Source organism: Rana temporaria, chromosome 3 (genome assembly GCF_905171775.1).
Source record: "Rana temporaria chromosome 3, aRanTem1.1, whole genome shotgun sequence".
In the NCBI taxonomy this organism is placed as follows: Eukaryota; Metazoa; Chordata; class Amphibia; order Anura; family Ranidae; genus Rana; species Rana temporaria.
Window position 1 is genome coordinate 139,867,559 of NC_053491.1, and position 20,821 is coordinate 139,888,379.

The 20,821-nt window shown below is 45.6% G+C and overlaps 1 protein-coding gene across 7 annotated transcripts in view; it reads right to left on the reverse strand.

Annotated features, from left to right (window-relative positions):
* SRPK2 (SRSF protein kinase 2) overlaps positions 1 to 20,821 on the reverse strand; it is a 239,223-nt gene that overhangs the window by 72,487 nt on the left and 145,915 nt on the right. For all 7 annotated transcript variants that reach the window (XM_040343512.1, XM_040343508.1, XM_040343510.1 and 4 more), the window contains 4 exons: positions 12,659 to 12,767; positions 11,967 to 12,054; positions 10,373 to 10,460; positions 9,126 to 9,232 (listed from right to left, as the gene is read on the reverse strand). In XM_040343512.1, coding sequence (XP_040199446.1) covers positions 9,126 to 9,232; positions 10,373 to 10,460; positions 11,967 to 12,054; positions 12,659 to 12,767 — 392 coding nt within the window. The remainder of the gene's footprint in view (positions 1 to 9,125; positions 9,233 to 10,372; positions 10,461 to 11,966; positions 12,055 to 12,658; positions 12,768 to 20,821) is intronic.

Genomic DNA, 20,821 nt, shown 5'->3' on the forward strand with positions numbered 1-20,821 from the left:
GAAGATCAGAACTCTCTGTGCATCACTTCTGGTCTAGGGGAAACACATGCGGCCTGCCCAGAGGCTTCCTAATTGACCGGATACATTGAGCATATACATTTTGCATGTTTTTAAGTGTTTGCTTTGGGAGCGAATGTCTTTTTACAGATAAATAAGCAATTTTACACTATGAGAGAATACCTCCTCTCTTTTTTCCGATTTTGGATCTCTACTATCTGAGCCATTGGATCACTGACCCATCTAAACACGAAGAGAGGATATTAATCCCAGGCACCAAGTGTCATGATCCAGTCCCTGAGTAGCCAAATAGCAAGAATTTTTCTTATTGTATAACAAGGAGGTCAATGCAATCTGGCAAATGCAGATTTTTTTATTTTATGAGCACAAAGTGACATTGCATTACCAGGGGCATTTTTCTGGTGTCACGACACAAGTATCTCCTTCACTTTTCTATGGGCGGACACTGTTTATGGAATGTAATACATTACTTTAGACTGAGCACTTACTATGAATTCATATTCTTGTATTTGATTAACTAATTTTAATTATGTTGATCTTTGCAAGCGCTGTTTAGTACAAAAATCTTTTGTGTTATTTTGTAATTAAGATGATCTGTCTGAGGATGATGCGGAAGAGGAGAAAATTGTGAGATCAAAGGGAGAGGCACCATCCACATCAAAGCAGCCAGTCTCTTGGTTTCTCTCTTAATGCCACAGAAGACCCAGGTAGAGGACCTCCCCAAACATCATAGAGCAGCGGATCAGAAAATATAAGGAAGCGTAATTGCAACAACCCATCACTGATGACACCAGAACAGATTTTTGCCCATCAAAGAATGACACTTTTTATCACCAGTTTAAACCTTTCCCAGTAGACCTGCTGGCTATGCCATCATCTCAAGCCTTTACTGAGGGGGTATTCATTGTCACAGGTGATCTCTATAGAGGTCGGTGGAATAGAACAAGGGTCATATTGGCACTTGGCATGAAGGGCTTTCCTTAAAATGAATCTAAATAGAAGTGTTTTTTTTCTCCAGTCACTTATAACATAAGAAGCATACCTAAATACTTGTGGGTTGTGCCATTTGTTATAGGAAGAATAAATAATTCAACACTTCTAATTGTCAAATAAATTCAAAGAAAAATGCACAGGCCATTAGTATGTGGAACATAACAACCCCCACTTTGTATCAACTCCTCTCTCTCTCTTAGCATTCACAAATCTGACAACAGAGGTAAATATGACACTATTGGAAAAAAAAAACAAAAAAAAAACACAGTAACTTTCAATTATATGAATATTGTTTTTACTGTTTAAATTATTTTTTCTTTATGCATCTGAGAATTAAACTGTGAACAATAACTGATTCTCATTATGACATAAGCATCACCCAATACGCTCAGGCCTCAAGTATCCCTTTAGTTATGCCGTGCCTATGCTTGTAGTTGTAGCTGTAGAAATGTTTTGTTGTGTACAGTTACTTGAAACTTAATAACAAATAATACCATGTTATTAGATTTTTACTCCAGGAGTATATGAGTTTGGAAACTCTAGAGAAATGCATTACAATTTAACTAAACCCATTCGATTTTAATCTACTAAAATGTATTGGAAAATTTTGGTTGACTAAAACAATTTAGATGGCTAAAAAAACAACTAAAGCTGCATTTTAGTCAAAAGACTAAAACTAAATGAAAACCAAAACCAACACTGCTCTCATAACCTTTCTAATATGGATATAATGTTGGCGATTCATTTGCTGTAGTAATCTGGTTCTCATATTCTATTTTGGCAACCCTGATTGCTCCCTTCCATTTCTTAGAACATTCCTTGCAGATTTGGAATACCGATGGTATCGCTTCTAGCTTGTACTTTTTAAAGTCCTCTTTTTTTTTTTTTTTAAAACACTAGAATTTAGCCACATGGGTTTTAATTTTGTTCTCAACTGCCTGACAAATGCTGCATTAGTTAGAGAAATCTGCTTTGGTCAGATAGGCTTCTTGCTGTATAAGGTAGAACTACAGTAGGTGTTTGTGATATTGTGCTTTTAGCACGACAGCGTCGCGCTGATACTCGGCGACACGGTGCCGAGATCTCGCCGACATCTTGCACTCACTGGAATAGTGACAGCACATCCCAGCAAGCGCGTCATAGAAGCGACGGGAGATCCGACTTGGATTCCCGCCAATTCTACACGTGTGCGGCGTTTGTTATGAATCCTGAAGGGGAAGTCCCCGCCGGATTTTAAATAAAAATCCGGCATGGGTCCCCCCTCAGGAGCATACCGGGCCCTTAGGTCTGTTATGGGTTGTAAGGAGAGCCCCCCTACGCCGAAAAAACGGCGTAGGGGGTCCCCCTACAATCCATACCAGACCCGTATCCAAAGCACGCTACCCGGCCAGCCAGGAAGGGAGTGGGGACGAGCGAGCGCCCCCCCCCCTCCTGAGCCGTACCAGGCTGCATGCCCTCAACATGGGGGGGTTGGGTGCTCTGGGGCAGGGGGGCGCACTGCGGCCCCCCCACCTCAGAGCACCCTGTCCCCATGTTGATGAGGACAGGGCCCCTTCCCGACAACCCTGGCCGTTGGTTGTCGGGGTATGCGGGCGGGAGGCTTATCGGAATCTGGGAGCCCCCTTTAATAAGGGGGCCCCCAGATACCGGCCCCCCACCCTAAGTGAATGAGTATGGGGTACATCGTACCCCTACCCATTCACCTGCAAGAAAAGTGGTAAAAACACAAATAAACCACACAGTGTATTAAAATATTTTATTTTTCTGCTCCGGAGGCCGCCCCCTGTCTTCTTTATTAGCTCTTTTACCAGGGGGGGCTTCTTCTTTGACGTCTTCGGGTGGGTGGGGGCCGCCGTCTGGTTCTCTTCCACCGCCGGGGGGGGTGGCTTTTAAAAAAGCCCCCACCCCCCCGGCGGGTTTCCTCCGGCGTCTTCGGCGGGGCTCTTCTTCTTCCGCTATCCCGACGGGTCTTCTCCGCTATCCGGGGGGTCTCGCCGCTCTCCGCTGTTGACTCGTCGCACCCCGGTTCTTCGTCTCGCAGTCCGGTCCCTTCTTCCGTGCTGTACGTCTTCTTCCGCGCTGTGACGTCATGTTCTTCACTTCTCTTCTTCTCCCGATGTTGACTCGCCGGTCCTCCTCGCTGAAATGACGGATGCGCGCCTTGCATCGGACCTATATAGGCCTCACAGTCCCATCATGCTCTGTACCTACCCATGTGGTAGGTATCACATGGGTAGGTACAGAGCATGATGGGACTGTGAGGCCTATATAGGTCCGATGCAAGGCGCGCATCCGTCATTTCAGCGAGGAGGACCGGCGAGTCAACATCGGGAGAAGAAGAGAAGTGAAGAACATGACGTCACAGCGCGGAAGAAGACGTACAGCACGGAAGAAGGGACCGGACTGCGAGACGAAGAACCGGGGTGCGACGAGTCAACAGCGGAGAGCGGCGAGACCCCCCGGATAGCGGAGAAGACCCGTCGGGATAGCGGAAGAAGAGCCCCGCCGAAGACGCCGGAGGAAACCCGCCGGGGGGGTGGGGGCTTTTTTAAAAGCCACCCCCCCCGGCGGTGGAAGAGAACCAGACGGCGGCCCCCACCCACCCGAAGACGTCAAAGAAGAAGCCCCCCCTGGTAAAAGAGCTAATAAAGAAGACAGGGGGCGGCCTCCGGAGCAGAAAAATAAAATATTTTAATACACTGTGTGGTTTATTTGTGTTTTTACCACTTTTCTTGCAGGTGAATGGGTAGGGGTACGATGTACCCCATACTCATTCACTTAGGGTGGGGGGCCGGTATCTGGGGGCCCCCTTATTAAAGGGGGCTCCCAGATTCCGATAAGCCTCCCGCCCGCATACCCCGACAACCAACGGCCAGGGTTGTCGGGAAGGGGCCCTGTCCTCATCAACATGGGGACAGGGTGCTCTGAGGTGGGGGGGCCGCAGTGCGCCCCCCTGCCCCAGAGCACCCAACCCCCCCATGTTGAGGGCATGCAGCCTGGTACGGCTCAGGAGGGGCGCTCGCTCGTCCCCACTCCCTTCCTGGCTGGCCGGGTAGCGTGCTTTGGATACGGGTCTGGTATGGATTGTAGGGGGACCCCCTACGCCGTTTTTTCGGCGTAGGGGGGCTCTCCTTACAACCCATAACAGACCTAAGGGCCCGGTATGCTCCTGAGGGGGGACCCATGCCGGATTTTTATTTAAAATCCGGCGGGGACTTCCCCCTCAGGATTCATAACAAACGCCGCACACGTGTAGAATTGGCGGGAATCCAAGTCGGATCTCCCGTCGCTTCTATGACGGCTCTGTCTCCATCGCGGCAAGCCAGCTCGGCGCTGGCTCCCGCGATGGGGCTCGTAGGTGCTCAATCTCGCCGAGAAAGAGAGCGAGATTGACACAAAATCGGGTTCACCTACTGTAGAAGCAGATACAGAGACCAGTGTTAGAAATGGAGTCCTTATGCAGAAGGTTTATTTTTTGTCGTTTATTGTGTGTTATTTCTCTTGTTTTTTTTCTTTCTTATTTTCCAAACCCTTATTGATGTGCTGCATGAACCAGGTCGTTTCCATTATTGTGCTATTGATGCTATTGTATGTGGTCCGTCCGGTCGGGTGTGCCCTGCCTCCCCCTGCTGTGAGCCGTTTCCGAGCTCTCCGTGGGGCTGTGGCGCCGGATTGGGGCCCACTGGCTGGCTCCCCCGACCTCCAGGTGTTTTATCTGTACAATTACCTCCTTAGGCTGTATTTAGCGATGTACCTAATGCCATGCACTACCTGCCGCCCTTAGGGGCATGGCTGCGCTCACCTATTCCTCCCCTCACGCCATGGCTTCCTTAAAAATTGTGACCTGGAATGTCCGGGGACTGGGTGAGCAGGCCAAGCATTCTGCCGTCCTCTCCCACCTTAAGTCCCAGCAGGCGGACATCTCTATTCTTGTTGAGACCCACCTTGCAGGCCAGAAACCGATGTGTCTCAAAAAACCCTGGGTGGGATGGGTGTACCAGGCCCCACACACTACCAACTCCCACGGGGTCGCAATTCTCATCGCCAGGTCGGTGCAGTTCCAGCTCCATATGCTACAGTCGCAGGGCCGGTTTCTGTTCCTGCATGCTACAATTGGGGGCCTGGAGACTTCTCCTGGCCTTCTACATCCCCCCCTCCTGTTTTAATTTGCTATGCTACAACAGGTGGTGGCCTTTATGGCCCAGTGCCCGCCGTCTGGACAGGTGACTAACATGGTTATTGCCCCGAGCCTGGACAGACTTAGCCTAGTAGCCCCTTCGAATCCCCCGCCTGGCGTCACCAGATTCGGGAAATTTCTCGCAGAATTTGCCCTGGCACATGGCGATATAGACACCCGACACTGCAAGGCTTCTCCTGCTTCACTCCCTCACGCTCAGCAATGTCCAGAATAGATTTTATTTTTCTCGCCCCCTCCCACATCTTCTTGACGTAGAATACTCTCCGACCATTCCCCTTACTGGATCACGCTGAGACTCCCTGCTCCACCTGCGGTCCGAATCTGAAGGTTGAACCCATTCTGGCTTACTGTCCTTTCGGATCTGGACACTGTCCAGTCCGAGTGGGAACATTACTTTCGCACGAATGACGGTTCTGCTCTGGTAGGACCTGTATGGGAGGCCTTCAAAATCCACGCACGTATGATTCTCTCCACGCGAATCAACAGACATAAGGCCTCCTCCAAGCTGCTGATCCGCCCGGCGGAGGATCGCTTAAACACCCTAGAGCAGACCTTTCAGACCGACCCGACAGCTGCCAATGCATCTCAGCTGCGATTGCAGACCAGGCTCACAGACCAGCTACACTTCGAGAAGGCTAGGCAGAGCTTTTTTAGTAAGCAACGTACGTATGAACACGGCGAGCGGGTAAGCTCCTCGCCTATATGGCTCACCTCGATCACAAGCCCCTGGTGGTGGTGGCTCTCCAGGCAGTGTCCGGGGCTGTGCTCACGAACCCCGATCTCGTGCCTGAGGAGTTCAGGTCCTTCTATTCGGGGCTCTACTCCTCCACTGCTAGTCGTTCCCATAACAAACTATCAACCGTCCTGCAAGGCGTCTCCCTTCCTACACTCTCCCCTGCCCAGACACCCATCACCACGGACAGCCTTGTGGGCCAAAAGGCATTAGTAAAAATTAACCCACATGGCATAAGTAAAAATTAACCCACATGGCATAAGTAACGATTAACCCACATGGCATAAGTAACGATTAACCCACATGGCATAAGTAAAAATCAACCCACATGGCATAAGTAAAAATCAACCCACATGGCATAAGTAAAAATCAACCCACATGGCATAAGTAAAAATCAACCCACATGGCATAAGTAAAAATCAACCCACATGGCATAAGTAAAAATCAACCCACATGGCATAAGTAAAAATCAACCCACATGGCATAAGTAAAAATCAACCCACATGGCATAAGTAAAAATTAACCCACATGGCATAAGTAAAAATTAACCCACATGGCATAAGTAAAAATTAACCCACATGGCATTAGTAAAAACCAACCCACATGGCATTAGTAAAAATTAACCCACATGGCATTAGTAAAAATTAACCCACATGGCATTAGTAAAAATTAACCCACATGGCATTAGTAAAAATTAACCCATATAGCATTAGTAAAAATCAACCCACATGACATTAGTAAAAAATTAAGACACATGGTATTAGCAAAAATTAACTGGTTAGCTGGTAGTGGCAGGTTAGGTGATTGACAATAGTTCCAGGTTAGGTAGTAGTGGCAGGCTAGGTGGCAGTGCCAGGTTAGGTGGCAGTGCCAGGTTAGGTGGTATACAGTAGTGCCTGGTTAGGTGGTAGTGCCAGGTTAGGTGGTATACAGTAGTGCCTGGTTAGGTGGTAGTGCCTGGATAGGTGGTAGTGCCAGGTTAGGTGGTAGTGCCAGATTAGGTGGTATACAGCAGTGCCAGGTTAGGTGGTATACAGTAGTGCCTGGTTAGGTGGTAGCGGCAGGTTAGGTGGTATACAGTAGTGCCTGGATAGGTGGTAGTGGCAGGTTAGGTAGTATACAGCAGTGCCTGGATAGGTGGTAGTGCCAGGTTGGGTGGTATACAGTAGTGCCAGGTTAGGTGGTAGTGGCAGGTTAGGTGGTATACAGTAGTGCCTGGATAGGTGGAAGGTTAGGTGGTAGTGGCAGGTTAGGTGGTATACAGTAGTGCCAGGTTAGGTGGTAGTGCCAGGTTAGGTAGTATACAGTAGTGCCTGGTTAGGTGGTAGTGGCAGGTTAGGTGGTATACAGTAGTGCCTGGGTAGGTGGTAGTGGCAGGTTAGGTGGTATACAGTAGTGCCAGGTTAGAGTGGTAGTGCCAGAGTAAATACATGACATGAATAGATAAGAGTCCTGTTCCCCATTTCCATCAGCTGCACTAAAAGCATGAATCTATGACTATCCAGTGCCAGGTTAGTACCTGTATACCATACCCTCCTCTCTCTCTCTCTCTGTATACCATACCTCCCCCCCTCTCTCTCTGTATACCATACCTCCCCCCTCTCTCTCTGTATACCATACCTCCCCCCTCTCTCTCTCTCTCTCTGTATACCATACCTCCCCCCTCTCTCTCTCTGTATACCATACCTCCCCCCTCTCTCTCTCTGTATACCATACCTCCCCCCTCTCTCTCTCTGTATACCATACCTCCCCCCTCTCTCTCTCTGTATACCATACCTCCCCCTCTCTCTCTGTATACCATACCTCCCCCTCTCTCTCTCTGTATACCAGACCTCCCCCCTCTCTCTCTGTATACCAGACCTCCCCCTCTCTCTCTGTATACCAGACCTCCCCCCTCTCTGTATACCAGACCTCCCCCCTCTCTCCCTCTCTGTATACCAGACCTCCCTCTCTCTCTGTATACCATACCTCCCCCCTCTCTCTCTCTGTATACCATACCTCCCCCCTCTCTCTCTCTGTATACCATACCTCCCCCCCTCTCTCTCTCTGTATACCATACCTCCCCCCCTCTCTCTCTCTGTATACCATACCTCCCCCCTCTCTCTCTCTGTATACCATACCTCCCCCCCTCTCTCTCTCTGTATACCATACCTCCCCCCTCTCTCTCTCTCTGTATACCATACCTCCCCCCTCTCTCTCTCTGTATACCATACCTCCCCCCTCTCTCTCTCTGTATACCATACCTCCCCCTCTCTCTCTGTATACTATACCTCCCCCTCTCTCTCTGTATACTATACCTCCCCCTCTCTCTCTGTATACCATACCTCCCCCCTCTCTCTCTCTCTGTATACCATACCTCCCCCTCTCTCTCTGTATACCATACCTCCCCCCTCTCTCTCTCTATACCATACCTCCCCCTCTCTCTCTCTATACCATACCTCCCCCCCTCTCTCTCTCTGTATACCATACCTCCCCCCTCTCTGTAAAATGTAACACCCCTACCCCCTCTCTGTATACTATACCTCCCTCTCTCTGTAAAATATACCTCCTCCCCCTCTCTCTCTGTATACCATACCCCACCCTCTCTGTAAACTGTAACCCCCCCCACCCTCTGTATACTATACCTCCCCCTCTCTGAATACTATACCTCCCCCTCTCTGTAAACTGTAACTTCCCCCCTCTCTGTAAAATATACCTCCTCCCCCCTGTACCTCAACTGTGTCGTTCTGGCTCTCCATCACATGCAAGTCTCTCTGGCTCTGCAGGCTGGTCGGGTGTAGTGTGGCCTCAGTCTGAACACGAGTGTCAGTCTGGGCCCCGCCCCCTCTCCTGCTCCTTTCTCCCATTCAGCAGAGAAGCCAGCACAGCTATGCGTGTCTGTGTGCAATCAGCTGTGCGCCGCTCGGGAGGGGAGGGGTCGCGGCTGGATCGGCACTGAAGGGGGAGAAAAGCAGTGACCGCAGTTGGACTCGGTGGCCCCTGCCTGCGATCCGGGGACAAAACCGGGGACGATCTCCCTATCCTAACCTGGGGGGGATTTTACCATACCTGTTCCCCCCCCCGCATTATTTCCTGGGGGGGATGCGTCCCCCCCGGTTCCTACGCCCATGGATAAGGGGGGGCAGAGGGGCACCAGAGAAGGAAGATATAAGCAAATTAAACATCAGCTTTAAAACAGCTTACCTGGTGAATAATGCTTTTTACACAGCGAATAGGAAGACCCTGATAATTCGATTTTATTATCCATTTTAATAAGTGATGCCCAAGAACTTCAAACACCATACAGACATCTGGAAACCAAGTTAAGGCGATCAACCACACAAAATGTGCAGAAGCTATACTTTAAAACAATAATTTTAGTTATGAAAAAAAAAATTATAACTTACATGCACAGTATTCCAGAGAAAAATAAAAACATTAGAATCATCATAGTTTATGCAGTTTCCTGAAGAGTCTTCTGTACTAAAAGTCTGAGGCCATGTTTAGGAGCCAGCCAACACCATGCTGATCAAACACCAGTTTCCCTCACATACAAGGTGCCCAATATTAACAAAACTGATTAAAGTTGAAGAGAATTTACCACAAAAATGTTTACAGCATTAAAGTCAAAACCCAACACAGCAGATAATATAATTTTCCCGGTCTGAATAAAACAAGATCATATAAAGCAACCGTTCTCAATTTCTGCCTACACATAAGCTCAACATTTTCTAGATGTTCTTTTGAGCAAAGCGGCATTTATTACTCACCGAGTGGCTCTTTAGACTAAGGCCGAATGTGTTGTGGCACGTTTCATCCTCTGCTATGTCACTAAAGAACACATAAGTAGTGGCTGCTGGGGTGGGGATGGTTGCTACAGCCACAATTGTCAGATTGCAGGGGTGCTTGTCTATTAACCACCACTTCAGCCTTGAAGGTTTTACCCTCTTTAATGACAAGGCCATTTTTTGGTATACAGCACTGCGTCGCTTTAACTGACAAGGTAATGCAACATTGTACCCAAAAAAAAGGATGAATTTTTTTTCCCACAAATAGAGCTTTCTTTTGGTGGTATTTAATCACGTCTACGGTTTAATTTTTTTGCGCTATAAACAAAAAAAGACTAACAATTTTGAAAAAAAAAATAATAATTGTTTTTACTTTCTGCTAGAATACATATCCAATATATATATATATATATATATATATATATATATATATATATATATATATATATATATATATATATATATATATATATAATATATATATATAAATAAATGTATTCATCAGTTTAGGTCAATATAAATTCTTCCACATATGTGTATATTGATTGGTTTGCGCAAAAGTTGTCGCATGCACAAATTATTTTACTTTCTACCCTCCTAAAAAATAAAAGTAGGGTCAATCTTCAACATATGTAAACTGGTAATTTATGTGTTAAAGGATACGAATACCATTCATTCCAGATATTTTAAAATCATCAATTAGCTGTACCACCATGTCTTTATTTGGGTCTCCAGGGTCACTTTCCCGCACCTTGCAAGAAACAAGAGACATTATTTCTTAAAAAAAAAACATTAAAACATTCTGCCGTAAAGAAGTATTGTATTAAAAATGTATTAAAAATGTTTGTTTTACTTTTTGCTATAATAAATATCCCCCAAAAATATATACAAAAACGTTTTTTCCTCAGTTTAGGCCGATACGATTTTTTTACTAGTAATGGCGGCGATCAGCGATTTTTTTCGGTACTGCGACATTATGGCGGACACTTCGGACACTTTTGACACATTTTTGAAACCATTGGCATTTTTATAGCGATCAGTGCTATAAAAATGCATTGATTACTATAAAAATGCCACTGGCAGGGAAGGGGTTAACACTAGGGGGGGGGGGGGGTCAAGGAAGGGGTTAAATATGTTCCCTGGGTGTACTCTAACTGAAGGGGGGGGGTGGACTGACTAAGGGAAATGACTGATCGCTGTTCATTAAGGATGAGCTCCAGCGTGTTCGCATGGTACACGTGCAGAGCCCGCCAGGAAGTCTGCACGGCACTAATCACAGCCAGGGAGACATTGTCCCGATGCTCGGCTGCAGAGATCGGGAAATGTCTCCCTGGCGGTGATAAGCGCAGCGCCGTGCAGACTTCCTGGCGGGCTCTGCACGTGTACCATGTGAACACGCTGGAGCTCATCCTTACTGGTTATACATTTCTCCCCCGACAGGACCTCCTCACTCTGTAACGAGCGGTCGCGGGTGCCCGCCGGCGATCGCACGCGCGCCATGATCAGCCCCCTATTTGCTGCTGGGAGAGATGACTTATAGCTACGTGATCTCGCCCAGCCGCCGTATAACTGGCGGCTGGTCGGCAAGCAGTTAAGGCCTACTCTGGGTCAGTGTGTGCAAAGTTTAACCACTTCAGCCCCGGACCATTTCGCTGGTCAAAGACCAGGCCACTTTTTTTGCGATTCGGCACTTCGTCGTTTTAACTGACAATTGTGTGGTCGTACTAAATTTACGTAATTTTTTCCCACAGATAGAGCTTTCTTTTGGTGACATTTGATCACCTCTGCGGTTTCTATTTTTTGCGCTATAAACAAAAATAGAGCGTCAATTTTGAAGAAAAAAACATTAACTTTTTGCTATAATAAATATGTTTTTTTCCCCTCAGTTTAGGCGATACGTATTCTTCTACATATTTTTGGTAAAAAAAAAAAAAAAAAAAAAACGCAATAAGCGTTTGATCAAAATTTATAACTTCTACAAAATAGGGGATAGTTTTATGGCATTTTCATATATATATATATAAATAATGGCGGCGATCAGCGATTTTTATCGTGACTGCGACATTATGGCAGACACATCGGACACTTTTGACACATTTTTGGGACCATTGTCATTTTCACAGCGATCAGTCTCGCGGAGAAGGAGGCAGGGTCGCGAGCGACCACTTAAAAAGTCGTGAGATGGTCCTTAAGTGGGTAAAAGGGCCCATTTTCCCAACTTCCAGTCTTTGCAGTACTCTCATATGATCTTACTTACACATCTGAGTAACTTTATTTCATCCAAAGCAGTCTCTGTGTAGTGTTGAGCACTTTTTACTACCTTCATTGCAACAAACCTCTTCCCCCTAGAAATGAAATAGAAACAATTTAGAATTCTTAAAATGCATTAAAATGTATGTGTGTGCACTTTACATCTAAGGGAAAGGGACTATCTGATAGCTAAATAAATATACCAGCCATTGGCATTTGTTATAGTTCAATGAATACTAAACACTATTTATACAACTCATTGAAACCCATAAGAGCCAGTTCACACTGGGGCGGCACGACTTCGGGGGCGACTCGGTAAGGCGTCCTGAAGATGACTTCAGAGACGATTTGCAAAATGACTTCTGTACAGAAGTCAATGCAAGTCGCCCCGAGTCGCCCCCGAAGTCATACAAGAACCTTTGCTCCTATTAGAATGGTTCTGGTGAATAGAATGGGATGCGACTTGTCAGGCGGCTGAGTCGCCTGACGAGTCGCCCTAGTGTGAACCGGCTCTTAGACTTCCTCAGAAAGTAACTGTGGAGTTCTACTGCAAAAAATCACCACCATCATCACAGCCAAGGCAGCTAGCCAGCCTTATTTACATAAGAAACACAGTGTTAAATATTTTTTTTTTTTTCAAATGCACAATATTGAAATCTTATTAACAGCAGCTGTATATTAAAGTAAAAGAAAGCTTACTGCATATCCCAACAGAGCCAAACAGTGGAAAAGTGACCCCATCCTAGCTTCCTGATTACATGGTACCGGCCATTAAACAGATCTCCGATTTTCACAGGATGGTAGCCACCTGATGACAGAAACAAAAAAGCAATTAATGCAGATCAACAAAAGGTATACATTAGAGCTACATCACTAGTGGCTATTATTGATGCAGTAAAGCATGACCTGTGGTCTTGAGCACATTGTAAAGGTGTGTGTGCCAGTGCCCTGCAGTGGCAATAAGCAAAAACTGCTGTGGTGTAAAATGTGCCACACAAAATATACATTTCCTATGCAACACCCATGTGATGGGAATTGTATTAGGGCTGAAATAACTATAATAATAGTTGTCAACTATTTTCATAATCGATCAGTTGGTCAGCCAATTATTTGGCTTGCATACAGAATTCTTTATTTGTTTACATATCAGAAAATACAGTGCAGATCACATACAGCTCAGTACCCCATCAATACATGTCATTATACACAGTGCAGATCACATACAGCTCAGTACACCATCAATACATGTCATTCTACACAGTGCAGATCACATACAGCTCAGTACATGTCATTCTACACAGTGCAGATCACATACAGCTCAGTACAATGTCCATATGTGTCAGTCAATTAACAGATTTACTAAAACTGGAGCATGCAAAATCTGGTGACGCAGTGCATGGCAAACATTTAGCTTCTAACTTCAGCTTGTTCAATTAAGCGTTGACAATAAAACCTGGAAGCCGATCGGTTTCTATGCAGGGCTGCACCAGATTTTGCACTGTCCAGTTTTAGTAAATCAATTCCTAAGTGCTGAGATTGTGAATGTGTGAGGAGCAATGCCTTGTGGCACAGTCCCGGGCAGGTGAAGGAAGTGAGCGATTCTAAAGGCAGGTCTTTTTACCTCGCTATAGAGGGGACTCTGTTTAGGGCCCAATGGGATATAGGAGGTTGAATTGGGAGCAACACCTTGTAAAAAGGTCCTGTTAAGAAACCGAGAAGCAAGAGGTTTTAGAAAAGGATGAAGAGCGAAGAGACCTGTCCTATTGTGAATTGGATGTGACTTACACCGAATCCAATTCGCAGAACACTTGAAAAAGTGGTTTTCAATGGGTATGGTTCACATACGTGTGTTGCATCCGCCCTCCGCATTGCACAAAATGTGTGTGCATTTCATAGTTAGTACAGTGCGAATTGCTGGCACATTATTTTCAATGGGAACGCATCCGATTTGCAGATGTGTTCCATTCTGAACACAAATGCTCTCCCCCTCTCCTAGGTCAGCCTTACTAGTACTCATGGTAAGGTTCTGGTTGAGACCACCACACATTAGAACTGCTGTTTTACTTATAATGCCAACGGCCACCACAAGATGGAGCCAGATCATAGAAGGAAGCTTAGGCCTGCAGAATGCAGCAAAGCCGCGACCTCAATTACCGGCGGGCACGGCCCGGGTGCGCACGGAAACACAGGATCCGGTGTCTCCGTGCGCCCCCACCTCCCCCGCCGCGCAATCGTGGCGGGCCCGCGCCCGCTGGTAATTGAGGCCGCGGCTTTGCGGCCTTCTGCAGGCCTAAGCTTCCCTGGGCGCCAAGTCACAATTACTAGTCGCAATTGCGACCGGGCGCCCAGATTTTGTCGAGGCATGACCTACATCAATACTGTAGGTTTGGTATCTCTAGTCATGTGTCCTGTACTGTCTAATTAAGATTAAACAATGCTAAAACTACAAGACCATACATAAATCCTGGAAACTTTAAGTGAAACTAAACCCACTGATTTAACAGTTTAAAAAAAAAAAAAACAGTTCGACCCCTTTCACACTAAGGGGTGTTTTTCAGGGGCTTTTGGGCTAAAAATAGAGACTGTAAAGCGCCTGAAAAACGCCTCCCCTGCAACCCCAGCGCGAGAGCCCGAGTGATTTCACACTGGGGCGGTGTGTTTGCACGTTAGAAAAAGTCTTGCAAGCAGCATCTTTCGGGCGGTGCGAGAGCGGTGATTACACTGCTCCTCCACCACCCCTGCCATTGGCATCAATGGGCACCACTGCCGAATCACCTGGAAAGCGCTTTTGCATTGGCGCTTTGCGGGCGCTATTAACCCTTTATTCGGCCGCTAGCGGGGGTTAAAAGCGCCCCACAGGCAGCGTTAAAAAGCCGCTAAAATTAGCGGCACTTTCCTGCTAACGCCCCCCCAAGTGTGTGTGAAAGTAGCCTTACATTACTGTCACATGGCAGGAATGTAACTCACATTGGCTGTGCTCTAAACCAAACTGTCCAACCATCAAATGCCTAGTGACATAGCTGATCACATGTGCAGCATCATGGCAACTTAAGATCAGAGGCCAAGATGGCAGCTTTCTTGGCTCAAAACGATCGGGGGGGGGGGGGGGGGGGTTAGTTCCGCTTTAAGGGCTAGTTCACAGCATGCCTACACAGGAACGTTCTGTTCATCCCTGTGCGATTCACACCACATTTAACATGCAGTCAATTTGTGATCTGCACCATGTGTTGATAAGTTAATGACACCCCAAAACGCAGATTGAAAACCCTTTGCGTTTGCCCACACCAGATCACATGGTACAAAAAGTATCATGCGATTAGGTTGCCTTGCATTTCTAAAAGTAGTGCATGGGCTACTTTTGGTGTGGTGTGATTCAGCCCATTCAAGATCAGCATGTTCCTGTGTGGGCATGGTGTGAACCAGCCCTAAGGCTTCCTTCACACCAGTATGCAGGTGTTATGACATGTGTTAGCACGTGTGCAACGCAATATTTTTCGGGTATTGAGGCTTGTAAAAAATGTAAAGCTAAATTTTAGTGCATGAATAAATTTGTTTATTTGAGTGTCTGATCTGTTGCCAATTATGTCATGGCAGTCCCTTTTATTAGGAAATACCTGTGATCCTGCCAGTCCATTTTTTTTCCTGTGCAATTTTGACCATGCCATGCAAGGAAGCAGATCCGTGCTGGTGTGGACAGTTTGTGTGCTTATCTGAGCTACTGGGCACCATGGTAAAGCACAGTAGGCTGTAATATTTGTCACCCCCCCAATACATTTTGTATCACATGCTTTTCATACTCAGTCACTAAGATTTGTTTTCTGCAATAAACCTGGTTGATCCTGCTGTTCTCTATCTCCACTTTCTGTTTATGTCCCCAGTTCAACTAGGGGTTTTGCCAATGTGGTGGCAACTCTGCACATGCTCAGTTTTGAGTGCATTTCTATGCTGAGCATTTCCTCCATATCGCATATAAACCGCCCATGCGACTATAGAGTCACACATGTGGGCATATATACACAGTGGTAAATGAGAGCCCACTCCCTCCCATATGCCCACTAAGCATAAAAACACTTTGGGGGTGGGATATCACATGTAGATTAAATGGCGGCTTCACCTCCCTCTTATTCAAAGACTGTCAGAAATCCACCCATACCATGTTATTGCTACAAAGAAATAAAGATGTTTTTTAGAATATATATTTTTATGCCAATTTAAAAACAGTTTATTGATATTATTTATTTTTACTTTGTATTCCAAGGGCAGGTTTGTTTTTTGAACATGTGACCAGTAGCAAAGGACTAGAAGCTCCTCCTGCTTATGTTTTCCTACAGCCAGGCTGGGAAAGAACTGGGTCATGTGACCACTGTATATTGATTAGGAAAAAGATATTAGATTTTTTTTTTTTTTTATTAAAATAATTACAGTGCCAACATCCACATACAGAATTAGAAGGGACAATTTAAATTAAACAGTATGGGCCATATTCTCAGAAGAGTTACGACGGAGTATCTCAGGAAACTCCGTCGTATCTCTGTTTTTTGACCTGCGTATCAATGCGAGTGATTCCCAAAATCATTTTCGCATAGATACGCTGTAGATCCGACATGTGTAAGTCACTTACACTGTCGGATCTTAAATGTAATTCGCCGCCGGCCGCTAGGTGGCGTTTACGTTCAGGTCTCATTCGTTTATGCAAATGAGCCCGATACGCCGATTCCCGAACGAAATCGCGTCGCGTAACCGTCGCTTACATCGTTTGCGCAAGGTTACCCCAGCTATATGAGGGGTAACCTTACGCCAGTGCCATGTTAAGTATGGCGTCTGGTCCGTGACGTCTTTTCCCATCGGGTACGTCGTTTTCGTAAGTCGTTCTTGAATACGACTTTACGTCAATGACGCACACGTCGGCGTCATTGATGTTTTCCGTCGAGAACTGGAGCATGCACACTGGGCTATTTTAAGCCCGGCGCATGCGCAGTTCGATCGGCACGGGGGGCGCGCTTAATTTAAATACAAGCCGCCCCCTTTGAACTACGCGGGGATACGCCGGGCCTTTTACACTACGCCGCCGCAAACTACGGAGCAAGTGCTTGAGGAATACGGCACTTGCTCCAGTAAGTTGCGGCGACGTAGTGTAAATAGCTTACGTGATGCCGCCACAAATTCTTGGAGAATCTGGCCCTATGAGTGTAGTATCAATTTATCGGATAAGGAGGAAACCCTTTGGGAAAGCAGCTTATGCAGACGGGGAATGTGCCGCCCTAACTAAACCAACTAAAATAAGGTATATACATGATTTTTCTAAGAAAAAAGTTATTAGGAGTTCAGAAAGTAATTTGGATTACTATACTATGCTTTCTTTCAAGTGGCTTTACAAATACTTTAGGGGTTACATTTAAAGCAAATGCACCGTCATAAAGGGACCCGATCATCACAGGGACACTTATAAACCAACCCTAAAAATAAGATAAAAAACATCCACACCACAGCAGGACAGTTGCATTTCCTGAAACTGGGTTAGTCTGGCATCTTTCACAGCACACATGCATCATGCCAGACATCTATGTATGTGCAGATTTTCTCTCCTGCGAGTGGCAATCTCTGCCCTCAGTTTTGGCTAGACCTTGCTGGATGGCTTTATTATAAAAGAAGCACAGGAATACGGGACTTGCTCCTGCCTCCCACACTATTCCATGGGACAACTTTCATGTTTGTGGCTCTGCCATTTGCAACCAGGAAAGCACCTGATGATCCCTAGATGGATTTGGAAGTGAGTGACCCATTTTTTGGAACCCTTATACCAGTTATGGCAAACCTTTTTGAGCCTGAGTGCCCAAACCGCGACGCAAAACCAACTTATTTCCTTTAAAGTACCAACACAGAATTAAACCTTCCAGTGGCTCTGTACAGAGGATGGGACTGATCATCCCTCTCTGAATGAGCCCTAAGAGACCAAAAAGATTCTGCCAGATTCGCTCAGAATGCAGGGTTCAGGAAAGCATTGTGCTCAGAATGCACTGTGCAACATACACTGACCTACCTGACACATGCACTCACCTACCTGACACATGCAATGACACCAATAATGAGGCACAATGTTTCCCAAAGACACTAATAATGAGGCCAAATAACGTCAATGATGGGGCACAAGGTTTCCAAATGAGGCACAATGACACCAATGAGGGAGGTAAAATGTTTCCCAATGACACTAAGGTTTCCCAATGACACTAATAAGGCCAAATAACAGCAATGAGGCACAAGGTTTCCAAATGAGGCACAATGACACCAATGAGGGGGGTAAATGTTTCCCAATGACACCAATAATGAGGCCAAATAACAGCAATGATGGAGCACAAGGTTTCCAAATGAGGCACAACACCAATGAGGGGGATAACATTTTTCCCAATGACACCTATAATTTGGCACAATAACAGCAATGATGGGGCGCAATGTTTCCCAATGACACCTATAATTAGGCCCAATAACAGCAATGATGGGGTGCAATGTTTCCCAATGACACCTATAATTAGGCCCAATAACAGCAATGATGGGGTGCAATGTTTCCCAATGACACCTATGATTAGGCGCCCCATCATTGCTGTTATTGGGCCTAATTATAGGTGTCATTAGGAAACATTGCTGTCCATGTGCCTCATTAAATATAGGCGTCATTGGGAAACATATTGCCCCCCTCCTTAGTGTTCATGTGCCTCATTATAGGTGTCATTGGAAAACATTGCACCCCATCATTGCTGTTATTGGGCCTAATGTTAGGCCCAATAACAGCAATGATGGGGCGCAATGTTTAGTCATGTGAGGGGGCAATATGTTTCCCAATGACGCCTATATTTAATGAGGCACATGAACAGCAATGTTAGTGTGAGGTCTTCATAAATAAAAAAATATTTTTTGGCCATTGTACATCCCCAAAAACATGTATTCTTACTAATTACAGTCCTGAGAGAGTTGAAGACTGTGAAACATGTTGACATGGGCCCCACAGTATGGCTTGGGTGTTAAGTCATGTGTTACAGATTTTGGACCACGTCCATAGGTTGTGTATCCTGCGCCAATAGCCTCTTTCTGAAGGGGTTTAAAATGTTTAACCTCTTTCCCACCGGGCTTGTTTTTCAGATTCGGTGTTTACGAGACTAAAACAGTTTTTTTTTTGCTAGAAAATTACTTAAAACCCCCAAACATTATATATATTTTTTTCTAACACCCTAGAGAATAAAATGGCAGTCATTGCAATACTTTTTGTCACACCGTATTTGCGCAGCGGTCTTACAAGCGCACATTTTTTTGGAAAAAAAAATCACGTTTTTGAATTAAAAAATAAGACAATAAATTTTGCCCAATTTGTTTATATATTGTGAAAGATAATGTTATGCCAAGTAAAATGATACCCAACATGTCATGCTTAAAAATTGCGCCCGCTCGTGGCATGACGTCAAACTTTTACCCTTAAAAATCTCGATAGGTGACGTTTAAAAAATTCTACAGGTTGCATTTTTTGAGTTACAGAGGAGGTCTAGGGCTAGAATTATTGCTCTCGCTCCAACGATCGCGGCGATACCTCACTTGTGTGGTTTGAACACCGTTTTCATATGCGGGTGCTACTCGTGTGTGCGTTCGCTTCTGTGTGTGCGTTCGCTTTTCTTTTCCTATTTATTTTTATTTAGTTAATAATTTTTTACACTGAAATAAAAAAAAAAAAATAAAAAAAAAAATTGATCACTTTTATTCCTATTACAAGGAATGTAAACATCCCTTGTAATAGAAAAAAGCATGACAGGTCCTCTTAAATATAAGATCTGGGGTCAAAAAGACCTCAGATCTTATATTTGGACTTAAATGCAAAAAAAAGAAAAAAAAAATTGAAACTGTCATTTTTTCAAATGACAAAAAAAAAAAAAAATGTTTCTTTAAGAGGCTGGGCGGGACTGACGTTTTGACGTCACTTCCGCCCAGCAGAGCTATGGGGACGGGTGAAGGAAATTTTTCCTTCACTCGCAACCCCAGTCAGCTGCCGAACGGACCCGATCGCCTCCGCCGCTACCGACGGCTCCGGTAAGTGGCGGAGGGCGCGGGAGAGCCCTCTCCCGCCACCGATAACGGCGATCTCGCGGCGAATCCGCGGCGGAGACCACCGTTATCGTGTACACCACCGCCCACTGAAGAGATGGATACCTCGGTTGTGGCAGCAGCTGCTGCCGTTACCGAGATATCCATCTTTAAAAACAGGACGTCTTTTGGACATGGGGCGGTGGTCAAGAGGTTAATTTGCGAGTGCCAGCAGAACCTGGGTCAGTGCCGGTTCACACTTGTGCGAGTTGATACCGAATGCGATGCGTTAAACAAAAACTAGATTCGCATGTCATCCAAAAAGTAATTGTTTTCAATGATGGTCGTTCACACCTATGCGTTTCGATTCCTCTCCGAATGCGATGTGATGAAAAAAAAGGGTCTTGTGCGAGTTTAGAGCGTTGCGTTGAGATGTTAGTCTCTGAAATCGCATTTGATGGTTCACATGTGCGAATTCCACCACACTATTCTCCACAAAAAACAGGAAGTACACAGGAAGTTAACACCCACTTTTTTTTTTTTACATTATGATTCCATTGGCTAGAGACAATAAATCGCAGCTATGTCCTACTCCTGAAATTTGCATTAAAATCGTGGTAAATTCGCACCTCAGAATGGACTGAAAGAAACTGAACAAATTCACAGCGCAGTAGCGAAGTATCTTGTTTGTTAATACGAATCAGTGAGGATCATTGCTATGCATGTCTTAGTAGGGGTGAATGTCTTTCCAGCACAGAATACACCAGAGAGCATGAAACAGTTGCAGTAGCATTAGGG